Source organism: Culex quinquefasciatus, chromosome 2, assembly GCF_015732765.1.
Source record: "Culex quinquefasciatus strain JHB chromosome 2, VPISU_Cqui_1.0_pri_paternal, whole genome shotgun sequence".
In the NCBI taxonomy this organism is placed as follows: domain Eukaryota; kingdom Metazoa; phylum Arthropoda; class Insecta; order Diptera; family Culicidae; genus Culex; species Culex quinquefasciatus.
The window spans coordinates 36,796,351-36,815,599 of record NC_051862.1 but is presented as its reverse complement, the minus strand read 5'-3'; the positions used below and the strand labels follow the sequence as shown (position 1 = coordinate 36,815,599).

The following is a 19,249-nucleotide window of genomic DNA, read 5'->3' as shown; positions in this document are numbered from 1 at the left end:
CGGCCACCATTGCTAGTACCAACCACTAGTGTCTTCCTTTTATCTACAAGGACTTCGCCGCCCTGGGCTCCTAAGTGTATGAAAGTATGGCACGGAGCGACGGCGCCGAATACCCATATTTACACAAAGAATTTTAGAGCGTAATGTCTCACACACTGCATGTATTCACTGAAACGTGTATGGTGCTTTTTGAAACTATTACCTTAAAAGTTTGAAAACAAGGCCATCTTTCAAGGTCATTCAGATTCAGAATGATAAAACAATACAGCCCAGACTCGATTATCCGAATTCCTCGGAAAAAAATTACTTCGGGAATCAATTCTTCGGATAGTCGAATCACGAAAAAAAAAATTCGATGTTTTATTTTTGATTGTCGACATCTTAGGCTATTTCCTCAAAAATTTTGGACAAAAAAAAATCGTGACATCACATTTAAATTTAAGTTTTAGACTTAAAAATCAAAAAATCTCATATAAGTGGCATGTATTTTTGTTTCAGTGTATTTTTTTAGAAAGCTCGTCCAATTTCCTACAAGTTTGTCTTTGACCACTTTTTGATACGACGCAACGACTTCGAGATACAGTAATTTTTAAATTGCAAAAAACACAAATATTTAAATACCTTACACCCTTCTCGAATGTTGTTTTCGAGAACTGTTGGCTCCATGTACACGAAAATGGCTTATATAGGTCTAGGATAACATGTCTACAAAGTTTCATTGAAATCGGAGAGGGTCGGGTACAAAAGTACCAGAAACATTCCTGATTTGAGCTGGAATTGCTCTATTTCAAATTTGTCTAAAAAAGGGTCACAGAACTCAAATTTGATGTTAAAAACAATAAATAAAAAAAAAATAAAAAAATTGTTTGCGATTCGATCATCCGAAGTCCCATATAAACCTTCGGATAATCAAACTTCGGATAATCGAAACTTCGGATAATCGAGTCTGGACTGTATCTGGAATATTTTCCAACAAATTTACCTCCACACACCCACCGCGTCACGTCATCCGCGTGACGCGCGTAGATCTTCCCAAACACGACTGTGAAGATCAGGAAAAGGGGCCGAGCGGAAAATCGGTCAATAAATAATACACTGACCGATGGCCATCCAAACACACGTGGGAAGTGTGTGCGTGTGTAAAGATGTCCAAACACAAAACAACTCTGGCGGAGGACAAAACCAGCTCGGGAAATCACATTTTCCTCTCTCCTTGTCAAAGTCAGCGCGCGTCAGTCGGTGAAGATCGGTCGTTCGTTCAGCGCGCGGTGGGGTCGCGACGATGCTCAACGTGGTAAAGTCAAGCTGGTGACGATTGTCGTACCCCTTGTAACGAAAAAAACAAACTGCTCGACTGCATCGACGGTGGCGCTATCAGCAGCTCACACTCAACCAGTAGTACAACGGACTAGCCACTTATACTTGAAGCGCTTTCGCTATCAGCTTAGACGAGCTCGGAAGGCGGGAAGGTCTACTCAGTAGTACTGTCTCGGCGGCCGTTGGAGCAGGAAGTCCTCCCCAGGATAACGTCTTCAAGTAGTACTGTCTCCGCGGGTCATCTTCTTCCAGTTGATGGAGTTGCGATTCGAGCGCTGAGTCGGGAGAAAATTCGAGGAAGATAAAAAAAAAGCAGCAGCAAGTGTGTCAAGTGCAGTACAAATTTGTACTACTAAGTGACCTAGGCTAACCGAACGCGTGGAGCAAAACATGTGAGTGTGTTTATCGAGGTAGAGATATAATCGAACACGATAAAGGTCGAGCAGCATTGCTGATAAGAGCGCGGTCCTTGGAGACATTGCGATCAAAACAAAACTGTATTTTAAATTTGTCCTTTAGTGCTTATAAGCACTTTATTCAACTATTTAATATGCAAAAACTTGTGAATCCAAATTCGAATAAAATAAAAAAAAATAGCAAAAAGCTCAGAGTTCGGGCGAAGACCTTTGGAGCACTGAGGTGTCGAAGTTAGTAGTGACAGTGACCTTTTACGCACTGGCCGACCAACAACCAGCACCATGGTTGATGACCGTGGAAGAAGTGGTCAAGTCGGCACACCGAATGGGTGGTGTTATCGATGGGTTATTTAAGTGCCGGTAGAATCAACTGCTGCTGAACCGAACTGTTCGGCCACGGGCAGTGCGAGTTTAAGTCATGCCATCGAGTTGGGAAATGCTAATGGATGTAGAAAAGTATTTTTGGAAGAAATTCGAATGGTGTTCTGATTATGTAACGGAACACGGGGCGTCTTTGAAGCGAGAGAGGAATATGGTGCGTTGTTATGAGAATGTTTCTGTCATGGGTTGACATGGATGGGAACGCGTGGTGTACCAATTGGATAGGGGAAGTTGGTTTTTAGGCTTTTCTGATTTTTTTTGAAACTTTCATAGCAACGCAACATTTCATCGAGAGTGAAAACAGTATTTACTACCACTCTACTTAGCAAACTTTTTTGTCTACATTTTTGCACTTTTGTGCTACCTAAAACATTTTCTGCGAGAAATCCGGAAAGCTGCTTGAGATCTTTTACATGAGCTATTATTATTTTCAGGCCTCATACGAATATGCTTCTGATTGAAGATTCAAATTTATATAACATATTTAAACAACTCATATAATGTGGGTAATTGCTAAAAATTGGGTTTGTTTGTAGCCTTAAATCTTGAACCAAAATATAATTAAGGTTATAAAGTATTACTATATAAATAAAAATTTTAAATAAGAAGTTAAAAAAAACAATCAGCAGAGATTAACCTATAAATTTAAGACATACAAATGAAGAAACAATAGTTAAGTGTAAACAATCTTTAAAAAAAATGATTATTTCAATGCCCTTCTCATAATTTTGTTTAACCTTTAAAGATTTTCTTTGTCTGATTTGCTTTTTAATGTAAGTCTTTTTAAATGATCAAAAACATGGTTCAAACAGCTGTATCAATAGGGTGTAATATCTAAATCAATTTTCCAGCACAGCACATTTTCAGATCCTTTTGGGGTAATGAACAACCTCCAAAGTTTGGGAACGAATGGTTAAGTCCTCACTTTGCGCAAAGCGATTCCATTTTCTATGGGAATTTATATGGGAAAAAACTTTTTTTTTATTTTGATATTCATAAAATCCATGGTTCACGCTGTAATAAAACCGGATTCATATTCGGATGCTCTACACAGAAAAAAATGATGGTAATATTCATCAGGAAATGGTGACAGATTTTGTGGCAAAAAAAAGATTAATTTTACCCCAGAAAATGATGAATTTTCATCAGTTTTTGATGAATATTCATCAGGTTCACATTTTTACACATTTTTTATGTAATATTACTCAAAAATAGAGTTAATATTCAACCTACAAAATTTTCAACATTCCAAAATTCAACTTTTTTTTCTGTGTAGAAGGTGCTCTACAACTTTCCACAAGAGAGTATGGTGCTAGCTTGTCCCTGAAAGAAGATAAAGCGTCCTCAAAACTCGTCTAAAACGCGATTTTCGAGCAAAAAACACGTTTTAGACGAGTTTTGAACACGCTGTATCTTTTTTTTAGGAGCAAGTTAGCACCATACTCTCTACGGAAAATATGATTTCGGTTTTAGTACTGCGGGAAACGTGGGTTTTATAAATATCAAAATAAAAAAAAAAATCCCATAGAAAATTGAATCGCTTTGCGCAAAGTGAGGACTTAACCAATCCCAAACTTTGAAGGTTGTTTAGGACCCCAAAAGGAACTGAAAATGTGCTATGCTCGCTAAATTTGAACAACTTTATTTTTTTTCCATACAACCATATTACACCCTAATGTCTCAATTCGTCAGTTGTAACGCAAAACGGCCTCAATTTTGAACTGTCAAAGTGGAACCAAATTACTTTTCGCCAAAAGTAGATGGTAGTATAGTTATCGATCACCATTTTTTTTTGCTGAAAAATGTGTGGTTTTTGAGGACCTGGAGTCGAAATCAAGAAATCTTAATAAAATTGAGGGCGAGATCGTCCTTTAGATTTTTATGAATGGAAGTTGTTTTTTGGAGTCGATGTGGTTGCATCCATCCAGAAGCTGTATTTATTGCTTGAATCTTCTATTTTTGATGGATCAGCTTTGCTAGAATGTGCGAAATTTTTTCACTGGACCAGGAAAAGCTGCAGAATTCCAAAATCAGACAGGGATTTTATCCACGACATCGCAGAATGACACTCACGCCGCAGTTCTTCGTCACCCGTAAAAAGTAAAACCTTGTCAAACCGATCGAAACTTAAAAACTCAAACAATTTTCCAGCAAACTAGACAAAATGAAACACATACTACACATTTTAAAACATCTCATTTTCCAGTAAGAAAAAAGTCATGCTTGTGCTTGAACAGCCTCCTACTTTGTAGATGTAAACAAAGTGGGATCATTCGAAAATCACGTTACACATTATCTCTATTCATCGCCCAGGTTGTAACCTGATTCGCCCCAGATGAGATTTTTGAATTTAAAATTAGTATCTTAAGCAATTTTCCATTTTTCATGCTTTTTCGCAACTAGGTTCATAATTCAATTGATATTTTGCGAATTTTTGACTGTAGTCACTATAATCCATTTGAAAGCAAATTGTGATACTTTTTGTTTGAAAATTCCAAGAGTCGGGCTCGAAACTTGAAATTTCCGTTTATATCATTTTTTGCGTCTGCTCGACCTCAACCAGAGCCGAAAGACAAAAATTATAAACCTTGGACCAGACAATAGAATCAACTTCAAATCATCAGATCATTCATAATTGACTCCATATAAATTGACAACTGCATGTATTACAATAAATCCTGAAAAATATGCATGGTTAAACATTCGGAATGACATTCAAAACTAAAGCCATCAAAGGTTCTTTAATAATATAACTTTTAGCACATTTTTGAACGATGTCAACCAAGAGTTGTTTGAAGAGCTTTAAAATTATTCCGGGGGCCTTTTTCAATTTACAAATCGACCACTTTTTGATACGACGCAACGGCTTCGAGATACAGTAATTTTTAAATTACAACGTACAAAAATATTTAAATACCTTACGCCCTTCTCAAATGTTATTTTCGAGTACTATTGGCTCCATATACACAAAAATGACTTATATAGGCCTAGGATAACATGTCTACAAAGTTTCATTGAAATCGGAGAGGATCGGGTACAAAAGTACCAGAAAAATTCCTGATTTGAGCTGGAATTGCTCCTATTTGTTTTTATTTTTTCTAATCTAATCTAATCTAATCTAACCCTAGCGCAGCCAGTCTTTTGAGGGCATTCTGGAATTTAAATTGGTTTGGAATACAAAATTTAAGATTCTCTTTTTACTTTGAAATAAAGTCTAAGATGAAAAATTGCCAGTATTTTTTATTGAACAGAAATTATTCAAATATGTTCAAGATATCTCGGCTTCGAGATATAGTATTTTTAAATAACAAAATACAAAAATATTTAAATACCTTACGCCCTTCTCAAATGCTATTCTCGAGTACTATTTGCTCCATATGCACAAAAATGGCTTATATAGGCCTAGGATAACATGTCTTCAATGTTTCATTGAAAATGGAGAGGGTCGGGTACAAAAGTACCAGAAAAAATCCTAATTTATCTGGAAAAATGGAAAAGGAAGGGGGTTACAATTTATCATAAAAATACTACTTCATTTTTGGATAGTGTCATTTAGATTTTTAGATTGTTTTATAATTAACTCTGGATAGGCGGAATCAATTCTGTAATAATTGTTTGACACTTTTGCTTATTTTCATCTACTTCTGTAAAGTCAAATGAATAAAATATATTAAAACAATAATCAAAAATATTTCTCAATTTTGTTTTTCATTTTCTTATACTCAATATTTAAATCAACTTCTGCGAGCTCATATTAGGGGAAATATACCCATTTTAATCACACTAAGCCGTTCGACCAATTCTCATCACTTTTGCCGTTTCTGCTATTAAATCAACACTTTCAGATGTTTCAACAATGGAGAGTTGCTTGCTCACTTTTATTTGAGCTATTTATTACTTTGGAACAGTCAAAAACACTTTATATAAGCTGTAATTCATGATCAAAGTGCTGATAGGCCGATAATAGAAATAGGCTGAGAAAGGGTATAGTTCCCCTAGTTGAAATCTAAAGCTATTTGACATGATTAATTGACAAAATTGTCTCAATATTTCATCTCCTCCATATTGGATAAATAAATTTAAGTTCATTTAAGAGCATTTTTGGGGACAAATTTGGCCTCGACCGATTTTTTTCTTGATTCGATTTTCCAAAGGTTTGAATACTAGAAGTTAAATTTTTTGAGGACATCGGATAATCGAGTCCGGACTGCAAAATAAAAAAAGACAAATAGACTAGCCTGCCTTCACTTTAAATTACCGTCAGTGGGGGTGACTATGGGTCAAAAAACGAAACACCTCTCGAAATTTCTTAATAACAAAAACAATTTAAATAACATCGAAAATCTTTTAACGTAGATTTGTTCTTAGATAGTTTACTAACATTTTCCCAAAATATGGTCGATTTTGATGAACACTACCTTAAATGCCAATTGTTTGAAAATTGACCCAATCTCACCCCTTAGAGGGGGTGACATTGGGTCAAATGAAACTAAAATGATGCTGAAATACAAAGATATGGTAAAACCGAGTCATCCAACAGCGTTTCTTGTTCGAGGGAATCGTATTGACACGCTGCAATGTTTGAAGTGGAGATTTTCAAACACTTGGGTAGTTTTCGAGCAATTCTAACAAAAATATTAGAAAAATGATTTTTCGAGAGGTCATTTTTGGCCAAAAACGTACCCCAACTTTAGACATCTGCCAAAATAACAGGATATGTTCTAGGAAAGAATTTTTTTCAGCGAAGTTATCTTAAGATGTCCCCTACACAACCCTTTTAACAGAATTCAGTTTCATTGAAAAGAATCTGAGAAATGGTAAAATCCGTAAAAAATCACTTTGACCCAATCTCACCCCCCAGACCCAATGTCACCCCCACTGACGGTACATCAGTATTTATATCTATTAACTGAAAAGTAAATCTAACAGCTTTAACAAAAAGCAAATAGCTCTGTTTATTTGCATTTTGCTTCAGAGAAATTTGCGCTGCCATTTGAAAATTCAACAATTAGTTTTTTTTAATTTGAAATAAATGTTAATGAAATTAAGATTGACCTAATAATGCGAAAGCACATGTTATTCAAAAAGATCAGTTATTAAGTTAGATCGATGATAAAACGTTGGAAGATATTATCACCAATTTATTGCCAATCAAAAGTGAACGCAATAATGCCTTTCATTCGAACAGCTGACCAGAAGATGTTGATTAGTGGGTTGATAATAAGTTAAATTGGATTGTCACACCAAATCAAAACCTCATTTGCATTGTCACACTTTAATGGGTTTGAGCGGTAGGGTTCTGGTGCTTTAGCTATTATAGAATAGCACAAGCAGAACGTGGTAACGATGTGATATCGCAGAAAAATTTAGCCCAATTATTCAGTCAGTCTGGCAAAAATAACAGGTTGTATAACATGCGCTAACTGATTTCGGACGTCATAATTTGGGAACTTTCCGAGCTGTTGGAAAATTTTCAGCTCTTCCTAATTTAAGATTCGGTGTGAGTATTAGAAGGTGCCACATTTCAAATCAAAACATAGCGTACTTGACGAAAATCTAAATTGATTCAGGTGCAATAAAGTGTACTTAACATGGCTACAATATCAATCCATATTACTCATATCAGTCCAAATATCCAAGTCGAGCCCACTTTAGATTTAGTTTCATTCAAGAAACATTCAAAAAAAAAATCAGGTCCAAAAGTCATTCGCTAAAAAAAAAGTAATCACAAGCAATCACAACTCGTGGCGTTTAACATTTTTTCGAAGATAAGCCACCAGCAATCGGCTACACCGTGCTACCAACTTGGCTCTGATAAGCGCTCTGATTTTTACGGCCTACTTTTGCGCGAGCGCATGAACCTTACGCGTTGAGTTTAAGTCATACTCGCGGGTAACGCGCCAAGCAATCAAGGTGGCTCTGCAATGCCAGTGTGATTTCTTCAAAGATTGCTATGATTGATTGGTTCTACAACACGCTTTGGAAGCCCAAATCAGGCCAAGGGCAAGTGATCAGGTGAGAGGTTTGGGGATGACCACGTGGTGGGTTTGTGGGTTTTAGGACCCGGAGTTATTTAATTTTTCGTAAATTATTTTAATGAGTAAATACAAACCAGAAAGATAACCCTGCCAAGTGACCCGATCGGTGAAAGTTTAATTTTATTCGGGAAGACGCGATAAGGCAGTTATTGGTCGTTGTTAAATTTATGAGATTACACCAAAAGAATTTCATAACAAACCAAAGAAGCAGCTCAAAACAAATAGTTTGCCAAGTGTTTTGGTCAGTGACTTGCAGAAATGGTTTGATGTGTGCATTCTCTGTTGGTCGGATGTTGACTTGCACTCTCAATCCATTAATCAAACTGGGGAACGACTTGGACGTTTGAAAGAGAAGTGTTTTAAAGGCGGGGTGCGAAGACCACGGAGGACGAATAAACTTACCTTGTTTACTGGTCGACAGTTGAGAATGCAACGCGTTTAATGCAATTTGCATTGTGGTAGTCTTGCAAATGAGAATCCGACTTTTTTTGTTTGTCTTTGTCCGTTTGTTGGTTTGTTGCAATAGTCAGTTACTTGACATACGAAGTAAGACATTTTTTCAGACATTTTTGTTTTTTATTAAATAAAATGCAAAATATACTAACTTATAAATTTCCTGCAAACCTTTTTTACCACATTTATTTACTTCAAAATAAAGTGATGTAAAAAATAATATTTTTCCTTACATTAAATATTCCAGTAGCACGCAAACAATTAACGCAGCAATTTAAGTTTATCACATGACACTGCTGAAAATACCGTCACGGTTGGTGCAATTTTAAAAGCAAATAGATTCACCACTAGGCTAGAAATATCCAGTTATCTCTCCCGTTTATCTTGTGCAGGTGTGACACTCGAGTTGTTGATATGATGTTTAGATAAATTGTTGATTTCGTAGCGAGGAAATACTAAGAATATTTTTCCCAGCAAAAAAAAAAAAATTATGAGCTACTACATAATTTTCATAATACTGTGGTACATTCAATAAAAGCTTGGATGTTTCACTTTCAGTTGATAGCTAATTGCCATTATAGATCAATTAATTTAATTGCATATTTTATCGTTCCTAATCATAAAATTCTAAACATTACGTAACAGTTATAAAACACGAAGGCCCGTTAACAACTATACGATCCACTGTTGAAGTTCTCATCGCAAGTTCGGCGTGCATCAGATAGGTGATAATTCTCCGTGAGTTAATTATTTCAACTAAAACGCCGTGACACACTAGCTATCGAAACAATTTCCACCTATCACGGGTTAATTTTAAGATTGACGGATTGGCCTAATGGTATCTCCTGGTTGGATTTTGTTTTCTTTAAATTGGTTTACAGTGGTAAACAAAGTTTTTTCAAGATCGCTGGGTTAATTTTCGTGCAAAAAAACATCTTCAAGAACTTCAAAAACAACCAAGAGAGTTTTGAAAGTATGGCTACATAATAAGCATAGTATTTTTCTTATTACCAATTTCCAATTCCAAAGAAATGTCAATAAAAAAATTTTGATCGACAAAACGAAGTTGACTTTATAGCTGTAGGTCACACTATTGCTATTACCAACCACTAGTGTCTTCCTTTTAACTACAAGGACTTTGGCACCCTGGGCTCCTAAGTGTTTGAGTACGGCACGGAGCAACGTCGCCGGATACCCATATTCACACTTAGAATTTAAGAGCGCCCGCCGCGGGATTCGAACCAGCAACCTTTGGATTATGAGTCCAGTGCGCGGTCCGATTGATCCACACGAGTGGGATAAGAACCAACATCAGGGGTGACCAAAGTGAACCTATCTGTACAGTGGTTTTGTAATTCGCCTGTTGTGTGTTATCTTGTGACAACAACCATTTTGGTCGAAAATGAGGTAATGGTGACGTTTTGTTATACTTAAAAAACCCTATAAAATGCTTGACCTGCATTTGGGAAATTCGCTTCCGTTTCCCGGACTTTTAAAACATCATACATGAGCAATTCTCTACCAAAACCGGAAATGGATTTTATTTGTATTTTTTTATTTGGCTCAAACTTTGTGGGGGCCTTCCCTATGACCAAATAAACTATTTTGTGTGATTGGTTCATCCATACAAGTCTCCATACAATTTTGGCTGCTGTCCATACAAAAATGGTATGTAAATATTCAAACAGCTGTAACTTTTGAGTGAATTTTCTGATCAATTTGGTGTCTTCGGCAAAGTTGTAGGTATTGTTGAGGACCATTGAGAAAAAAATAGGTACACGAAAAAAAAATTGCAGATTTTTTATCAACTTTTTTTTCACTAAAACTCAATTTCCCAAAATACGTGTTTTTTTTATTTTTGAGATTTTTTTTTATATTTTAGGGGACAAAAATCCGCAACTTTTTAGTCATAGAGAAACATAGTCAAAAAATCTGCCGCCGGGTTATGATTTTTTGAAAAAATAGTGATTTTTGAAAAAAATCGAAGTTTCATGCAAAAACAAGTTTGACATTATTTTTTAATGCAAAATTGAATTTGCAATCGAAAAGTACTCTACAGATTTTTTGTTAAAGGGCTCAGTTTTCAAGATATAGCCACCGAAAGTTGGATTTTAGAGATATATTTTCAATTTTTAAAAATAGTGACCATGAGTGACCGTTTCTAAAAATATTTTTTTTTTTGAGAAGTTCAGAAAATTTGCTATGAAATTGTCTAAGAGACATTGAAGATTGGACCTCGGGTTGCTGAGATAGAGCCGCTTTAAGAAAAAGAAACACGAAAATTTAAGTTGTCTTAATCTCATCAAAACAACCCACCATTTTCTAATGACCATATCTCAGCAAATAATGGTCCGATTTTCAATGTCAATGCATGAACATTTTCCGATCTTTTCAAAAAAAATATTTTGAGGTTTTTTGAATCAAGACTAGTATTTGAAATGGGCGTAATATTAAATGTTTGGCCCTTTTAAAATGTTGATAATTGGACCATTAGTTGCTGAGATATCGTCATTAGAAAATGATAAATTATCAGGGTGATTTTTCTGAACTTCTCAAATTTTTTTTTTTGGAAATGGTCACTTAAGGTCACTATTTTTAAAACTTGAAAAACTGCAAATATTTCGCTAAAATCAAACTTTCGGTGGCTATATCATGAAAACGGAGCCCTTTATCAAAAAATCTATAAAGTATTTTTCGATTGCAAATTCAATTTTGCATTAAAAAATAATGTCAAACTTGTTTTTGCATGAAACTTCGATTTTTCCAAAAATCACTGCTTTTTCAAAAATTCATAACTCGGTGGCAGATTTTTGACCATGTTTCTCTATGGCTCAAAAATTGCGGATTTTTGTCCCCTAAAACATATCAAAAAATCTCGAAAATAAAAAAATACGTATTTTGGGAAATTGAGTTTTAGTGAAAAAAAAGTTGATAAAAAAATTGCAATTTTTTCCGTGTACCTATTTTTTCTCAAAAGTCCTCAACAATACCTACAACTTTGCCGAAGACACCAAATTTATCGGAAAATTCACTCAAAAGTTACAGCTGTTTGAATATTTACATACCATTTTTGTATGGACAGCAGCCAAAATTGTATGGAGACTTGTATGGGTGAACCAATGACGCAAAATAGCTTATTTGGTGTTGGTCATAGGGAAGGCCCCCACAAAGTTTAAGTCAAATAAAAAAAAATACAAAAAAATAAAAATTGTCGAAATCGGCCAATTTCGTAGAGAGTTGCTCACATGTTGTTGAAAAATGTGGATTTTTTCTTTTTTTTCCATTAATTTGTATTTATACATATTTTTTAAAAGAAATTCCATCTTTTGTTTTTGAAAACGAGTGTCTTCCGTCATAAAAGCATTTAAATAAAAATATCCAATGTCCGAAAGTAGCCAAAATTTTAAAAATCTTCACCCCTGACCAAAATGACTGTTACGAAAATATGAACCTGATCATTTTCAACAATGATGCTAACAATTTTTTTTCAATTTTACAAATTGTTTGCTTTGTACATACATTTAAAAATATTTGAAAAGGGCTTTTCATTTTTAAACGGTTATCTGAGTTCAAAGCATATAAAAATACCGTGTATTATTGTTTTCGTCAAACTTAACAACCTCTCATGCATTCTTCATAATATCTACCAATCGTCACCAGGATACACCTGATAGCGGTTAAAATACCTACCATCAGAGCATTGTTTAAACAGTGATTTGTTTTATTGAAGCATCAAACCGTTGCAGATAGGTGTGCGATAAAGAGTGGAAGCAGTTTGCTCACTGCTCCCGCGTGATAACCAGGCTACAATTACGCCATAAAGTTTGCTATAATGGCCTGCCGTGCGCATCTTCCCCACCCCATCGTTATAACCTTAGTCAGAGTACCCTGAATTGATTTCTGGACTTTTCCTCTCAATAGTGATGCAACATCCTACGGTTGTACTCGCAGTTCAACAAATCTGATTACACAAGTCCTTTTACTGGGATATTTAGCACTCGATTAGTAATGTAAAGTGTTCACACGATAAGCAGAATCGCAAATTGAGCCTTTCTAGATGAGTGTCTCAGCTGTTTTTCGTCGAACTGCGCATTCCGGATCTTACCTTAAAGATCTAGAATGCGGCTCCATCAAGAAAAATTGATTCAAGATTTCAACCTGGAAACATCATCCAACTCTTTTCAAAACAATCTAAGTGACAAAACAAGTTTCACTTTTTATTGGTCGTGCATATAGTTAACGAACCTGTCGAGAACTCCAACTGTTGTCGATTAGAAACAATCGGGAAAAACAACCCGCCAACGGATTAGAATTTATGACAGGCCCGGCTTATCAACGACAACTTCCCGCCGAGTACTGCATTAATTAAGCATCTCACGCATTGTTTCGTCTCTATTTTTATGAAATTCTGAACTCATCCAGTACACTCACGTAAAGTAAAGTGACTTCAATTAGAAAGATGACTGAACTGTTGATCGGTTATCTGTATCGTCTGGCTGAGCTGGTTTCGTTACTTCAGCTAATTACCCGAGATGATTAGATGCGCCCTGTGACAGAGACTGGTATAGAGAATTAGTGTGTTTGAGTTAGACGGTTATTTTAAGCCGCATGACTTTCGATTGTTGATATACCGGTGCCGTCCGGTGGTCACTTATACAGGCCGTTTTTAGTCGTAAATGACTCATTAGGACTCATGACTCACAGGGATGGAATGATCGCACAGGGATGGAATAATCGCAAAAAAATCAATTTCGCTTGCGAACTTTCTTCACCCGCGAAAAAGAGAGGAGGCAAATCACGCAAAAGAAAATCGCTCCCGAAATTCTCCAAGAAAATCAATCTGCTGATTTTTTTTTGTGAATTTCCTTATCAGCACCACTTAATAATATTTATTTCACTTTGTTTACACATTGCCCATCTACAAAATGTGACAGGTCATTTTTCGACGTGTGACGTTACAATTGCAAGTATAGTAGTGAAAAGGATATTCCACCGAATAATCAAGATGATGATTTTTTTTAGATTCTTTTTACCGATCTTTCGTGCGCGAGAGAGGAGAGCCATGCTCCTTTCGGATTTTTTCTCTTGATGAACGTCCAGAGATTTTCTTTTGATGATGATTATTCCATCGCTGTAAATGAGACATGGAAAGTGACATTTGCTTAGCATTGACGTGCAACGGTTTTCGTTTGCTTTGGGACAGGAAATTAAAGAATACATTCAAGCTTGAAATTTGGGAATTGATGTGGCTAATTCTACGCAAACTTACACAGCAGTTGCCCCGACCCTTCTTCGATTTGCGTGAAACCTTGTCCTAAGGGGTAACTTTTATCCCTGATCACGTCTCTGAGGACCGTTTTTTGATATCTCGTGACGGAGAGGCGGTACGCTCCCTTTCATTTTTCAACATGCGAAAAAAGAGGTGTTTTTCAATAATTTGCAGCATTGAAATGGAAATTCGGTGTCAAAGGGACTAATAAGTAAAATATGACGCCCGATTTGAAAAAAAATATTTAAAAAATATTCAAAAATTCTGCCATTTTTCGTTACATAACTTTGAACATTGTTGGCACATGTCATTTTCAGGGGTTGGTATGAGCGCAAACTAAAACTTTTTTTAAATCTGTTTTCAGGGCATTAAGACATTTGGTTGTATCATTGCCGAGAAAAAGAACATCATTTTTCACGACAACATTTTTCAGGATTATTTTTTAGAGTGTAAAAATGTTTTACAAAATTTTAAAGCAAACAATTACAACAACAAAAATATATTAGCATAACCATTACGAATTATCGCGATTTTTAAAAAATGTTATAAAAAAATTGTTGTATTGATCATGGAAGTTCATCGTCACCTGCCACAGACACGAACGACAAAACAATAAAAAACAAAAAAGTAACTTTTTTTAAGATTACTCGGTATGGGTTACAAACAAACTCCTGATGCTTATGAATCATTTTTTTAATTGTCTAAAAAGTTGGAAAAAAACACGAAAATTTAAAATGAAAAAAAAGTTTTAATTTAAAAAATGACTCTTCTGGTTTATTGCAGTTTTAAAAAATACATTGAATTTCCCATAAAATGACAGGTAAACAATTCTCTACCAAAACTAGAAATGGATTTTATTTGTATTTTTTAATTTGGCTCAAACTTTGTGGGGGCCTTCCCTATGACCAAATTTCATCCATACAAGTCTCCATACAATTTTGGCTGTTGTCCATACAAAAATGGTATGTAAATATTCAAACAGCTGTAACTTTTGAGTGAATTTTCTGATCAATTTGGTGTCTTCGGCAAAGTTGTAGGTATTGTTGAGGACTTTTGAGAAAAAATAGGTACACGGAAAAAAATTGCAGATTTTTAATCAACTTTTTTTTCACTTAAACTCAATTTCCCAAAATACGTATTTTTTGATTTTCGAGATTTTTTGATATGTTTTAGGGGACAAAAATCCGCATCCTTTTGAGCCATAGAGAAACATGGTCAAAAAATCTGCCGCCGAGTTATGAATTTTTGAAATAATAGTGATTTTTGGAAAAAAATCGAAGTTTCATGCAAAAACAAGTTTGACATTATTTGTTAATGCAAAATTGAATTTGCAATCGAAAAGTGCTCTACAATTTTTTTGATAAATGGCTCCGTTTTCAAGATATAGCCACCCAAAGTTTGATTTTAGCGAAATATTTGCAGTTTTTCAATTTTTAAAAATAGTGACCATGAGTGACCGTTTCTAAAAATATTTTTTTTGAGAAGTTCAGAATATATTTGCTATAAAGTTGTCAAAGAGACATTGAAGATTGGACCTCGGGTTGCTGAGATAGAGCCGCTTTAAGAAAAAGAAACACGAAAATTGAAGTTTTCTAAGTCTCACCCAAACAGCCCACCATTTTCTAATGGCGATATCTCAGCAACTAATGGTCCGATTTTCAATGTTAATGCATGAAAAATTCGTGAAATTTTCCGAACCTTTCGAAAAAAATATTTTGAATTTTTTTAAATCAAGACTAGCATTTTAAAAGGGCGTAATATTCAATGTTTGGCGCTTTTTAAATGTTAGTCTTGATTTAAAAATTTTCAAAATATTTTTTTCGAAAAGATTGCAAAATTTCACAAATGTTTCATGTGTTAACATTGATAATCGAACCATTAGTTGCTGAGATATCGTCATTAGAAAATGATGGGTTATTTTGGTAAGATTAAGAAAACTTCAATTTTTGTGTTTCTTTTTCTTAAAGCGGCTCTATCTCAGCAACCCGAGATCCAGTCTTCAATGTCTGTTAGACAATTTTATAGCAAATTTTCTGAACTTCTCAAAACATTTTTTTTAGAAATGGTCACTCATGGTCAATATTTTTAAAAATTGAAAAACTGCAAATATTTCGCTAAAATCAAACTTTTGGTGGCTATATCTTGAGAACGGAGCCCTTTATCAAAAAATCTGTAAAGTACGTTTCGATTGCAAAGTCAATTTTGCATTAAAAAATAATGTCAAACTTGTTTTTGCATAAAACTTCGATTTTTTCCAAAAATCACAGTTTTTTTCAAAAAATCATAATTCGGCGGCAGATTTTTTGACCATGTTTCTCTATGGCTCAAAAGTTGCGGATTGTTGTCCCCTAAAACATATCAAAATATCTCGAAAATCAAAAAATAGGGTTTTTTGGGAAATTGAGTTTTAGTAAAAAAGTTGATAAAAAAATCTGCAATTTTTTTTCCGTGTATCTATTTTTTTCTCAAAAGCCCTCAACAATACCTACAACTTTGCCCAAGATACCAAATTGATCAGAAAATTCACTCAAAAGTTACAGCTGTTTGAATATTTACATACCATTTTTGTATGGACATCAGCCAAAATTGTATGGAGACTTGTATGGATGAACCAATGACGCAAAATAGCTTATTTGGTCATAGGAAAGGCCCCCCACAAAGTTTAAGTCAAATAAAAAAATACAAAAAATAAAAATGGTCGAAATCGGCAGATTTCGTAGAAAGTTGCTCAGGTCTCAAAAAATGGCAGAATTTTTGAAATTATTTTTGTATTTTTTCGATAAAAAATTTATGTTTTACACCAATTTAACGTAAAAGTCCCTTTGACATCAAATGTCCAACTCATCACCATTTCTGGCTGAAAAACTCGTCTTTTTCGAAAGTTCAAAAATGGAAGGGGGTTTAAAAAAATATTTCCCGTAAAAAAATGATGAAACAATTAAAGCCAAGAATATTAAGACAACCAGTTCACGGTACTCGACCTGCAATCACTGTTTGCCAACGGATCTAAATCGAAACGTGCACTCCCAAGCCCGCATTGACTGATAAGCGAATCCAGAAGTGTTTTGCCCGGCTGATAATTATTAAGTACAATTTGTTTTTCTAAAGATAGTTTATTCCGCGGCCTTACTTTCACACCGTGGCCGACATCATCGTACGATTAGTAGAGTTAGAGTTTGTTTTGATTCGCTCCGGTAGCTTTCCGGAATCGGTTATGACTGCCGAGTTCAACCAATGACCCGTGTGTTTCTGTAGAATGGACGTTGTTTCTATCAATATTTAGCTCAAACTCATGATTTTGAAATTCTCCTTGCAGCTCATCACCATGAAGAAGTCAACGCTGGACACCATCTCGGTTTTGCTGGCGGAACTGACCGGAACGGCCCTGCTAGTCATGCTGGGCTGCATGGGCTGCGTCGGCACTTTGGGCTGGGTTCCGGCCCACTTTGAGCTGTGCATCAACTTTGGCCTCGTGGTCATGATCCTGGTGCAGGTCTTTGGCTGCGTGTCCGGCTGTCACATCAACCCGGCCGTTACGGCGGCCGCGTGGGTCTACGAAATGGTGTCCACCAAGGTAACACACTTGTACGTGTAGTTTTGAGGTTATGCTAACATTCGCTATTCGCCACCAGATGGCCCTCATGTACGTGGTGGCTCAACTGATTGGAGGTTTCATGGGCTATGGAGCGCTGAAGATGTTGACGCCGGAGGAGACCTTCACGAATGCGTTGGAGAAGGGTGCTGGATTCTGTGTGACCAGTCCGAACCCCAAGATCTCGTTGCCTCAGGCTGTCGGTATCGAGTTTTTGGCCACTGCCGTGCTGACCCTGGTGTGCTGTGGCGTTTGGGATCCCCGAAATGCCAAGCACCACGATTCGGTGCCGCTGCGGTTTGGCTTCACCATTGGATGTTTGGCGGTGGCTGCGGTGAGTATCTTTAACACCATGCACCTCAACTTAAAAATAACATTTTAAACAAATTCACAGGGTCCCTACACTGGTGCCAGCATGAACCCGGCCCGCTCGCTCGGTCCCGTCCTGTGGAACGGTGTCTGGACGGCCCACTGGGTGTACTGGGTTGGTCCGCTGGCCGGTGCCTTCATCACGGCGTTCATATACAAGACCGTGTTCCGACGTGAGGTGCCCCAGGAACAGGGAACGGCCAACGAGCTGACGTCACTCAACGCGGAAAAGTAGAACAAAATGAATGCTCAGCAAAACAAGAGGATCAAACCATAAACCCAGAACCACAAACACACACACACGCCAAGTCGCATTTCAAGAAATTAACTCAAAGGAAATACTTATATCTGTTATTGTGAAATCGATTTACTTATAGAATAACTTGAATTTTGATGAAACCGAGTACTTTCCTCAAGCGTGACTCGTTACTCGTACACCATTAGCAAATAAGTAAGGAACAAATTGACGTATGGAAATAAAGATATTAAATAAAAATAAACTGATCTTTGCTTGTTTTAAACATTTCAACAGATAGAAGTAGAACATATTTCTTTCCTCAACACTGTCGCAAAAATTTAGATGAAGAATTAAGAAATTATGACTAAATTTAAAAAATACGATGCCCTAGATCGACCCCGTGGGTACATAAAGTGTATTATTTGGATCTTTCCTAGTTTGGCAGAATTATGCTGAAAAACAAAACAAGCTGTTTTTAGAGCAGAAAAATTTAACTAGCTTCTCCCATATGGCTCATGATTTGCCGAGTTTCGTCATTTTTCGAAAACTAAGTACTCCTAAAGAATTCTGCCGGAGTTTGGTAGAAAAGCTGAGGGTGAAAACTTTTCACTTAAAAGTTCAAATCATACAGCTTTATATAAAATAAGCTAATCGCGACAAACTTCGTCTTGTTTTTTTTTGTTTCTTGACGTTTTAAGCTTGTTTGCTTACTCAGCCTTCTGTAATCATAATTTGAATTTACGTAACTTTTCCATACAATCTCCAGATTTTCCGGACTCGGTTCCAGGGTGGCGGAAGTTGTCACTTTTTAACGTAAGAACCTTTCTTGAACTTATACGAACCAAATGCAACAAAGAGCACCTCGATCCGACGCTCCGTATTGAACAGAATAGCGTTCGAACAGAATCGTCGAAATGTTAAATATATATATAGATCATAATCATAACAGAATAACGTTTTAAAATTTTTCAAATCGGTCTTGAATCAATATTTTTATTAAGGGTGTGCTATTTTGAAAAATAAAAAATCATCAAAACCACTCCGATTTCGTGGAAAATTACCCCGGGCCTTATTTTACCCAGGGCGCATACGTTTTATGACAAAAAAAATCAAGGCCTAAAGAAGAACCTTCTGTTACCAAGCGGTTAATGAAGAGGAAATAGTTGCAAGGAACAC

The 19,249-nt window shown here is 36.0% G+C and overlaps 1 protein-coding gene across 3 annotated transcripts; it reads left to right on the top strand.

Moving 5' to 3' along the window:
- The first annotated feature begins 1,290 nt into the window (after nucleotides 1-1,290).
- Nucleotides 1,291-18,331, top strand: LOC6041660 (aquaporin). Of its 3 annotated transcripts, none has more exons than XM_038253784.1 (4): nucleotides 1,291-1,709; nucleotides 17,191-17,448; nucleotides 17,507-17,800; nucleotides 17,861-18,331. In XM_038253784.1, the coding sequence occupies exons 2-4, from the start codon at nucleotides 17,200-17,202 to the stop codon at nucleotides 18,068-18,070; spliced, it is 753 nt and encodes a 250-aa protein (XP_038109712.1). In that variant the 5' UTR covers nucleotides 1,291-1,709; nucleotides 17,191-17,199; the 3' UTR covers nucleotides 18,071-18,331. The 3 variants fall into 3 exon arrangements, with proteins under 3 accessions (XP_038109712.1, XP_038109713.1, XP_001850887.2); XM_038253785.1 differs by lacking the exon at nucleotides 1,291-1,709 and adding an exon at nucleotides 17,019-17,115; XM_001850835.2 differs by lacking the exon at nucleotides 1,291-1,709 and having other exon boundaries at nucleotides 17,152-17,448.
- Nucleotides 18,332-19,249: the final 918 nt, after the last annotated feature.

Coding starts and splice junctions, on each gene's coding strand:
- LOC6041660 (XM_001850835.2), top strand. CDS start 17,167: ATGATTTTGAAATTCTCCTTGCAGCTCATCACCATGAAGAAGTCAACG. Junction 17,449..17,506: donor ACGAAATGGTGTCCACCAAG/GTAACACACTTG, acceptor ATTCGCCACCAG/ATGGCCCTCATGTACGTGGT. Junction 17,801..17,860: donor GATGTTTGGCGGTGGCTGCG/GTGAGTATCTTT, acceptor ACAAATTCACAG/GGTCCCTACACTGGTGCCAG.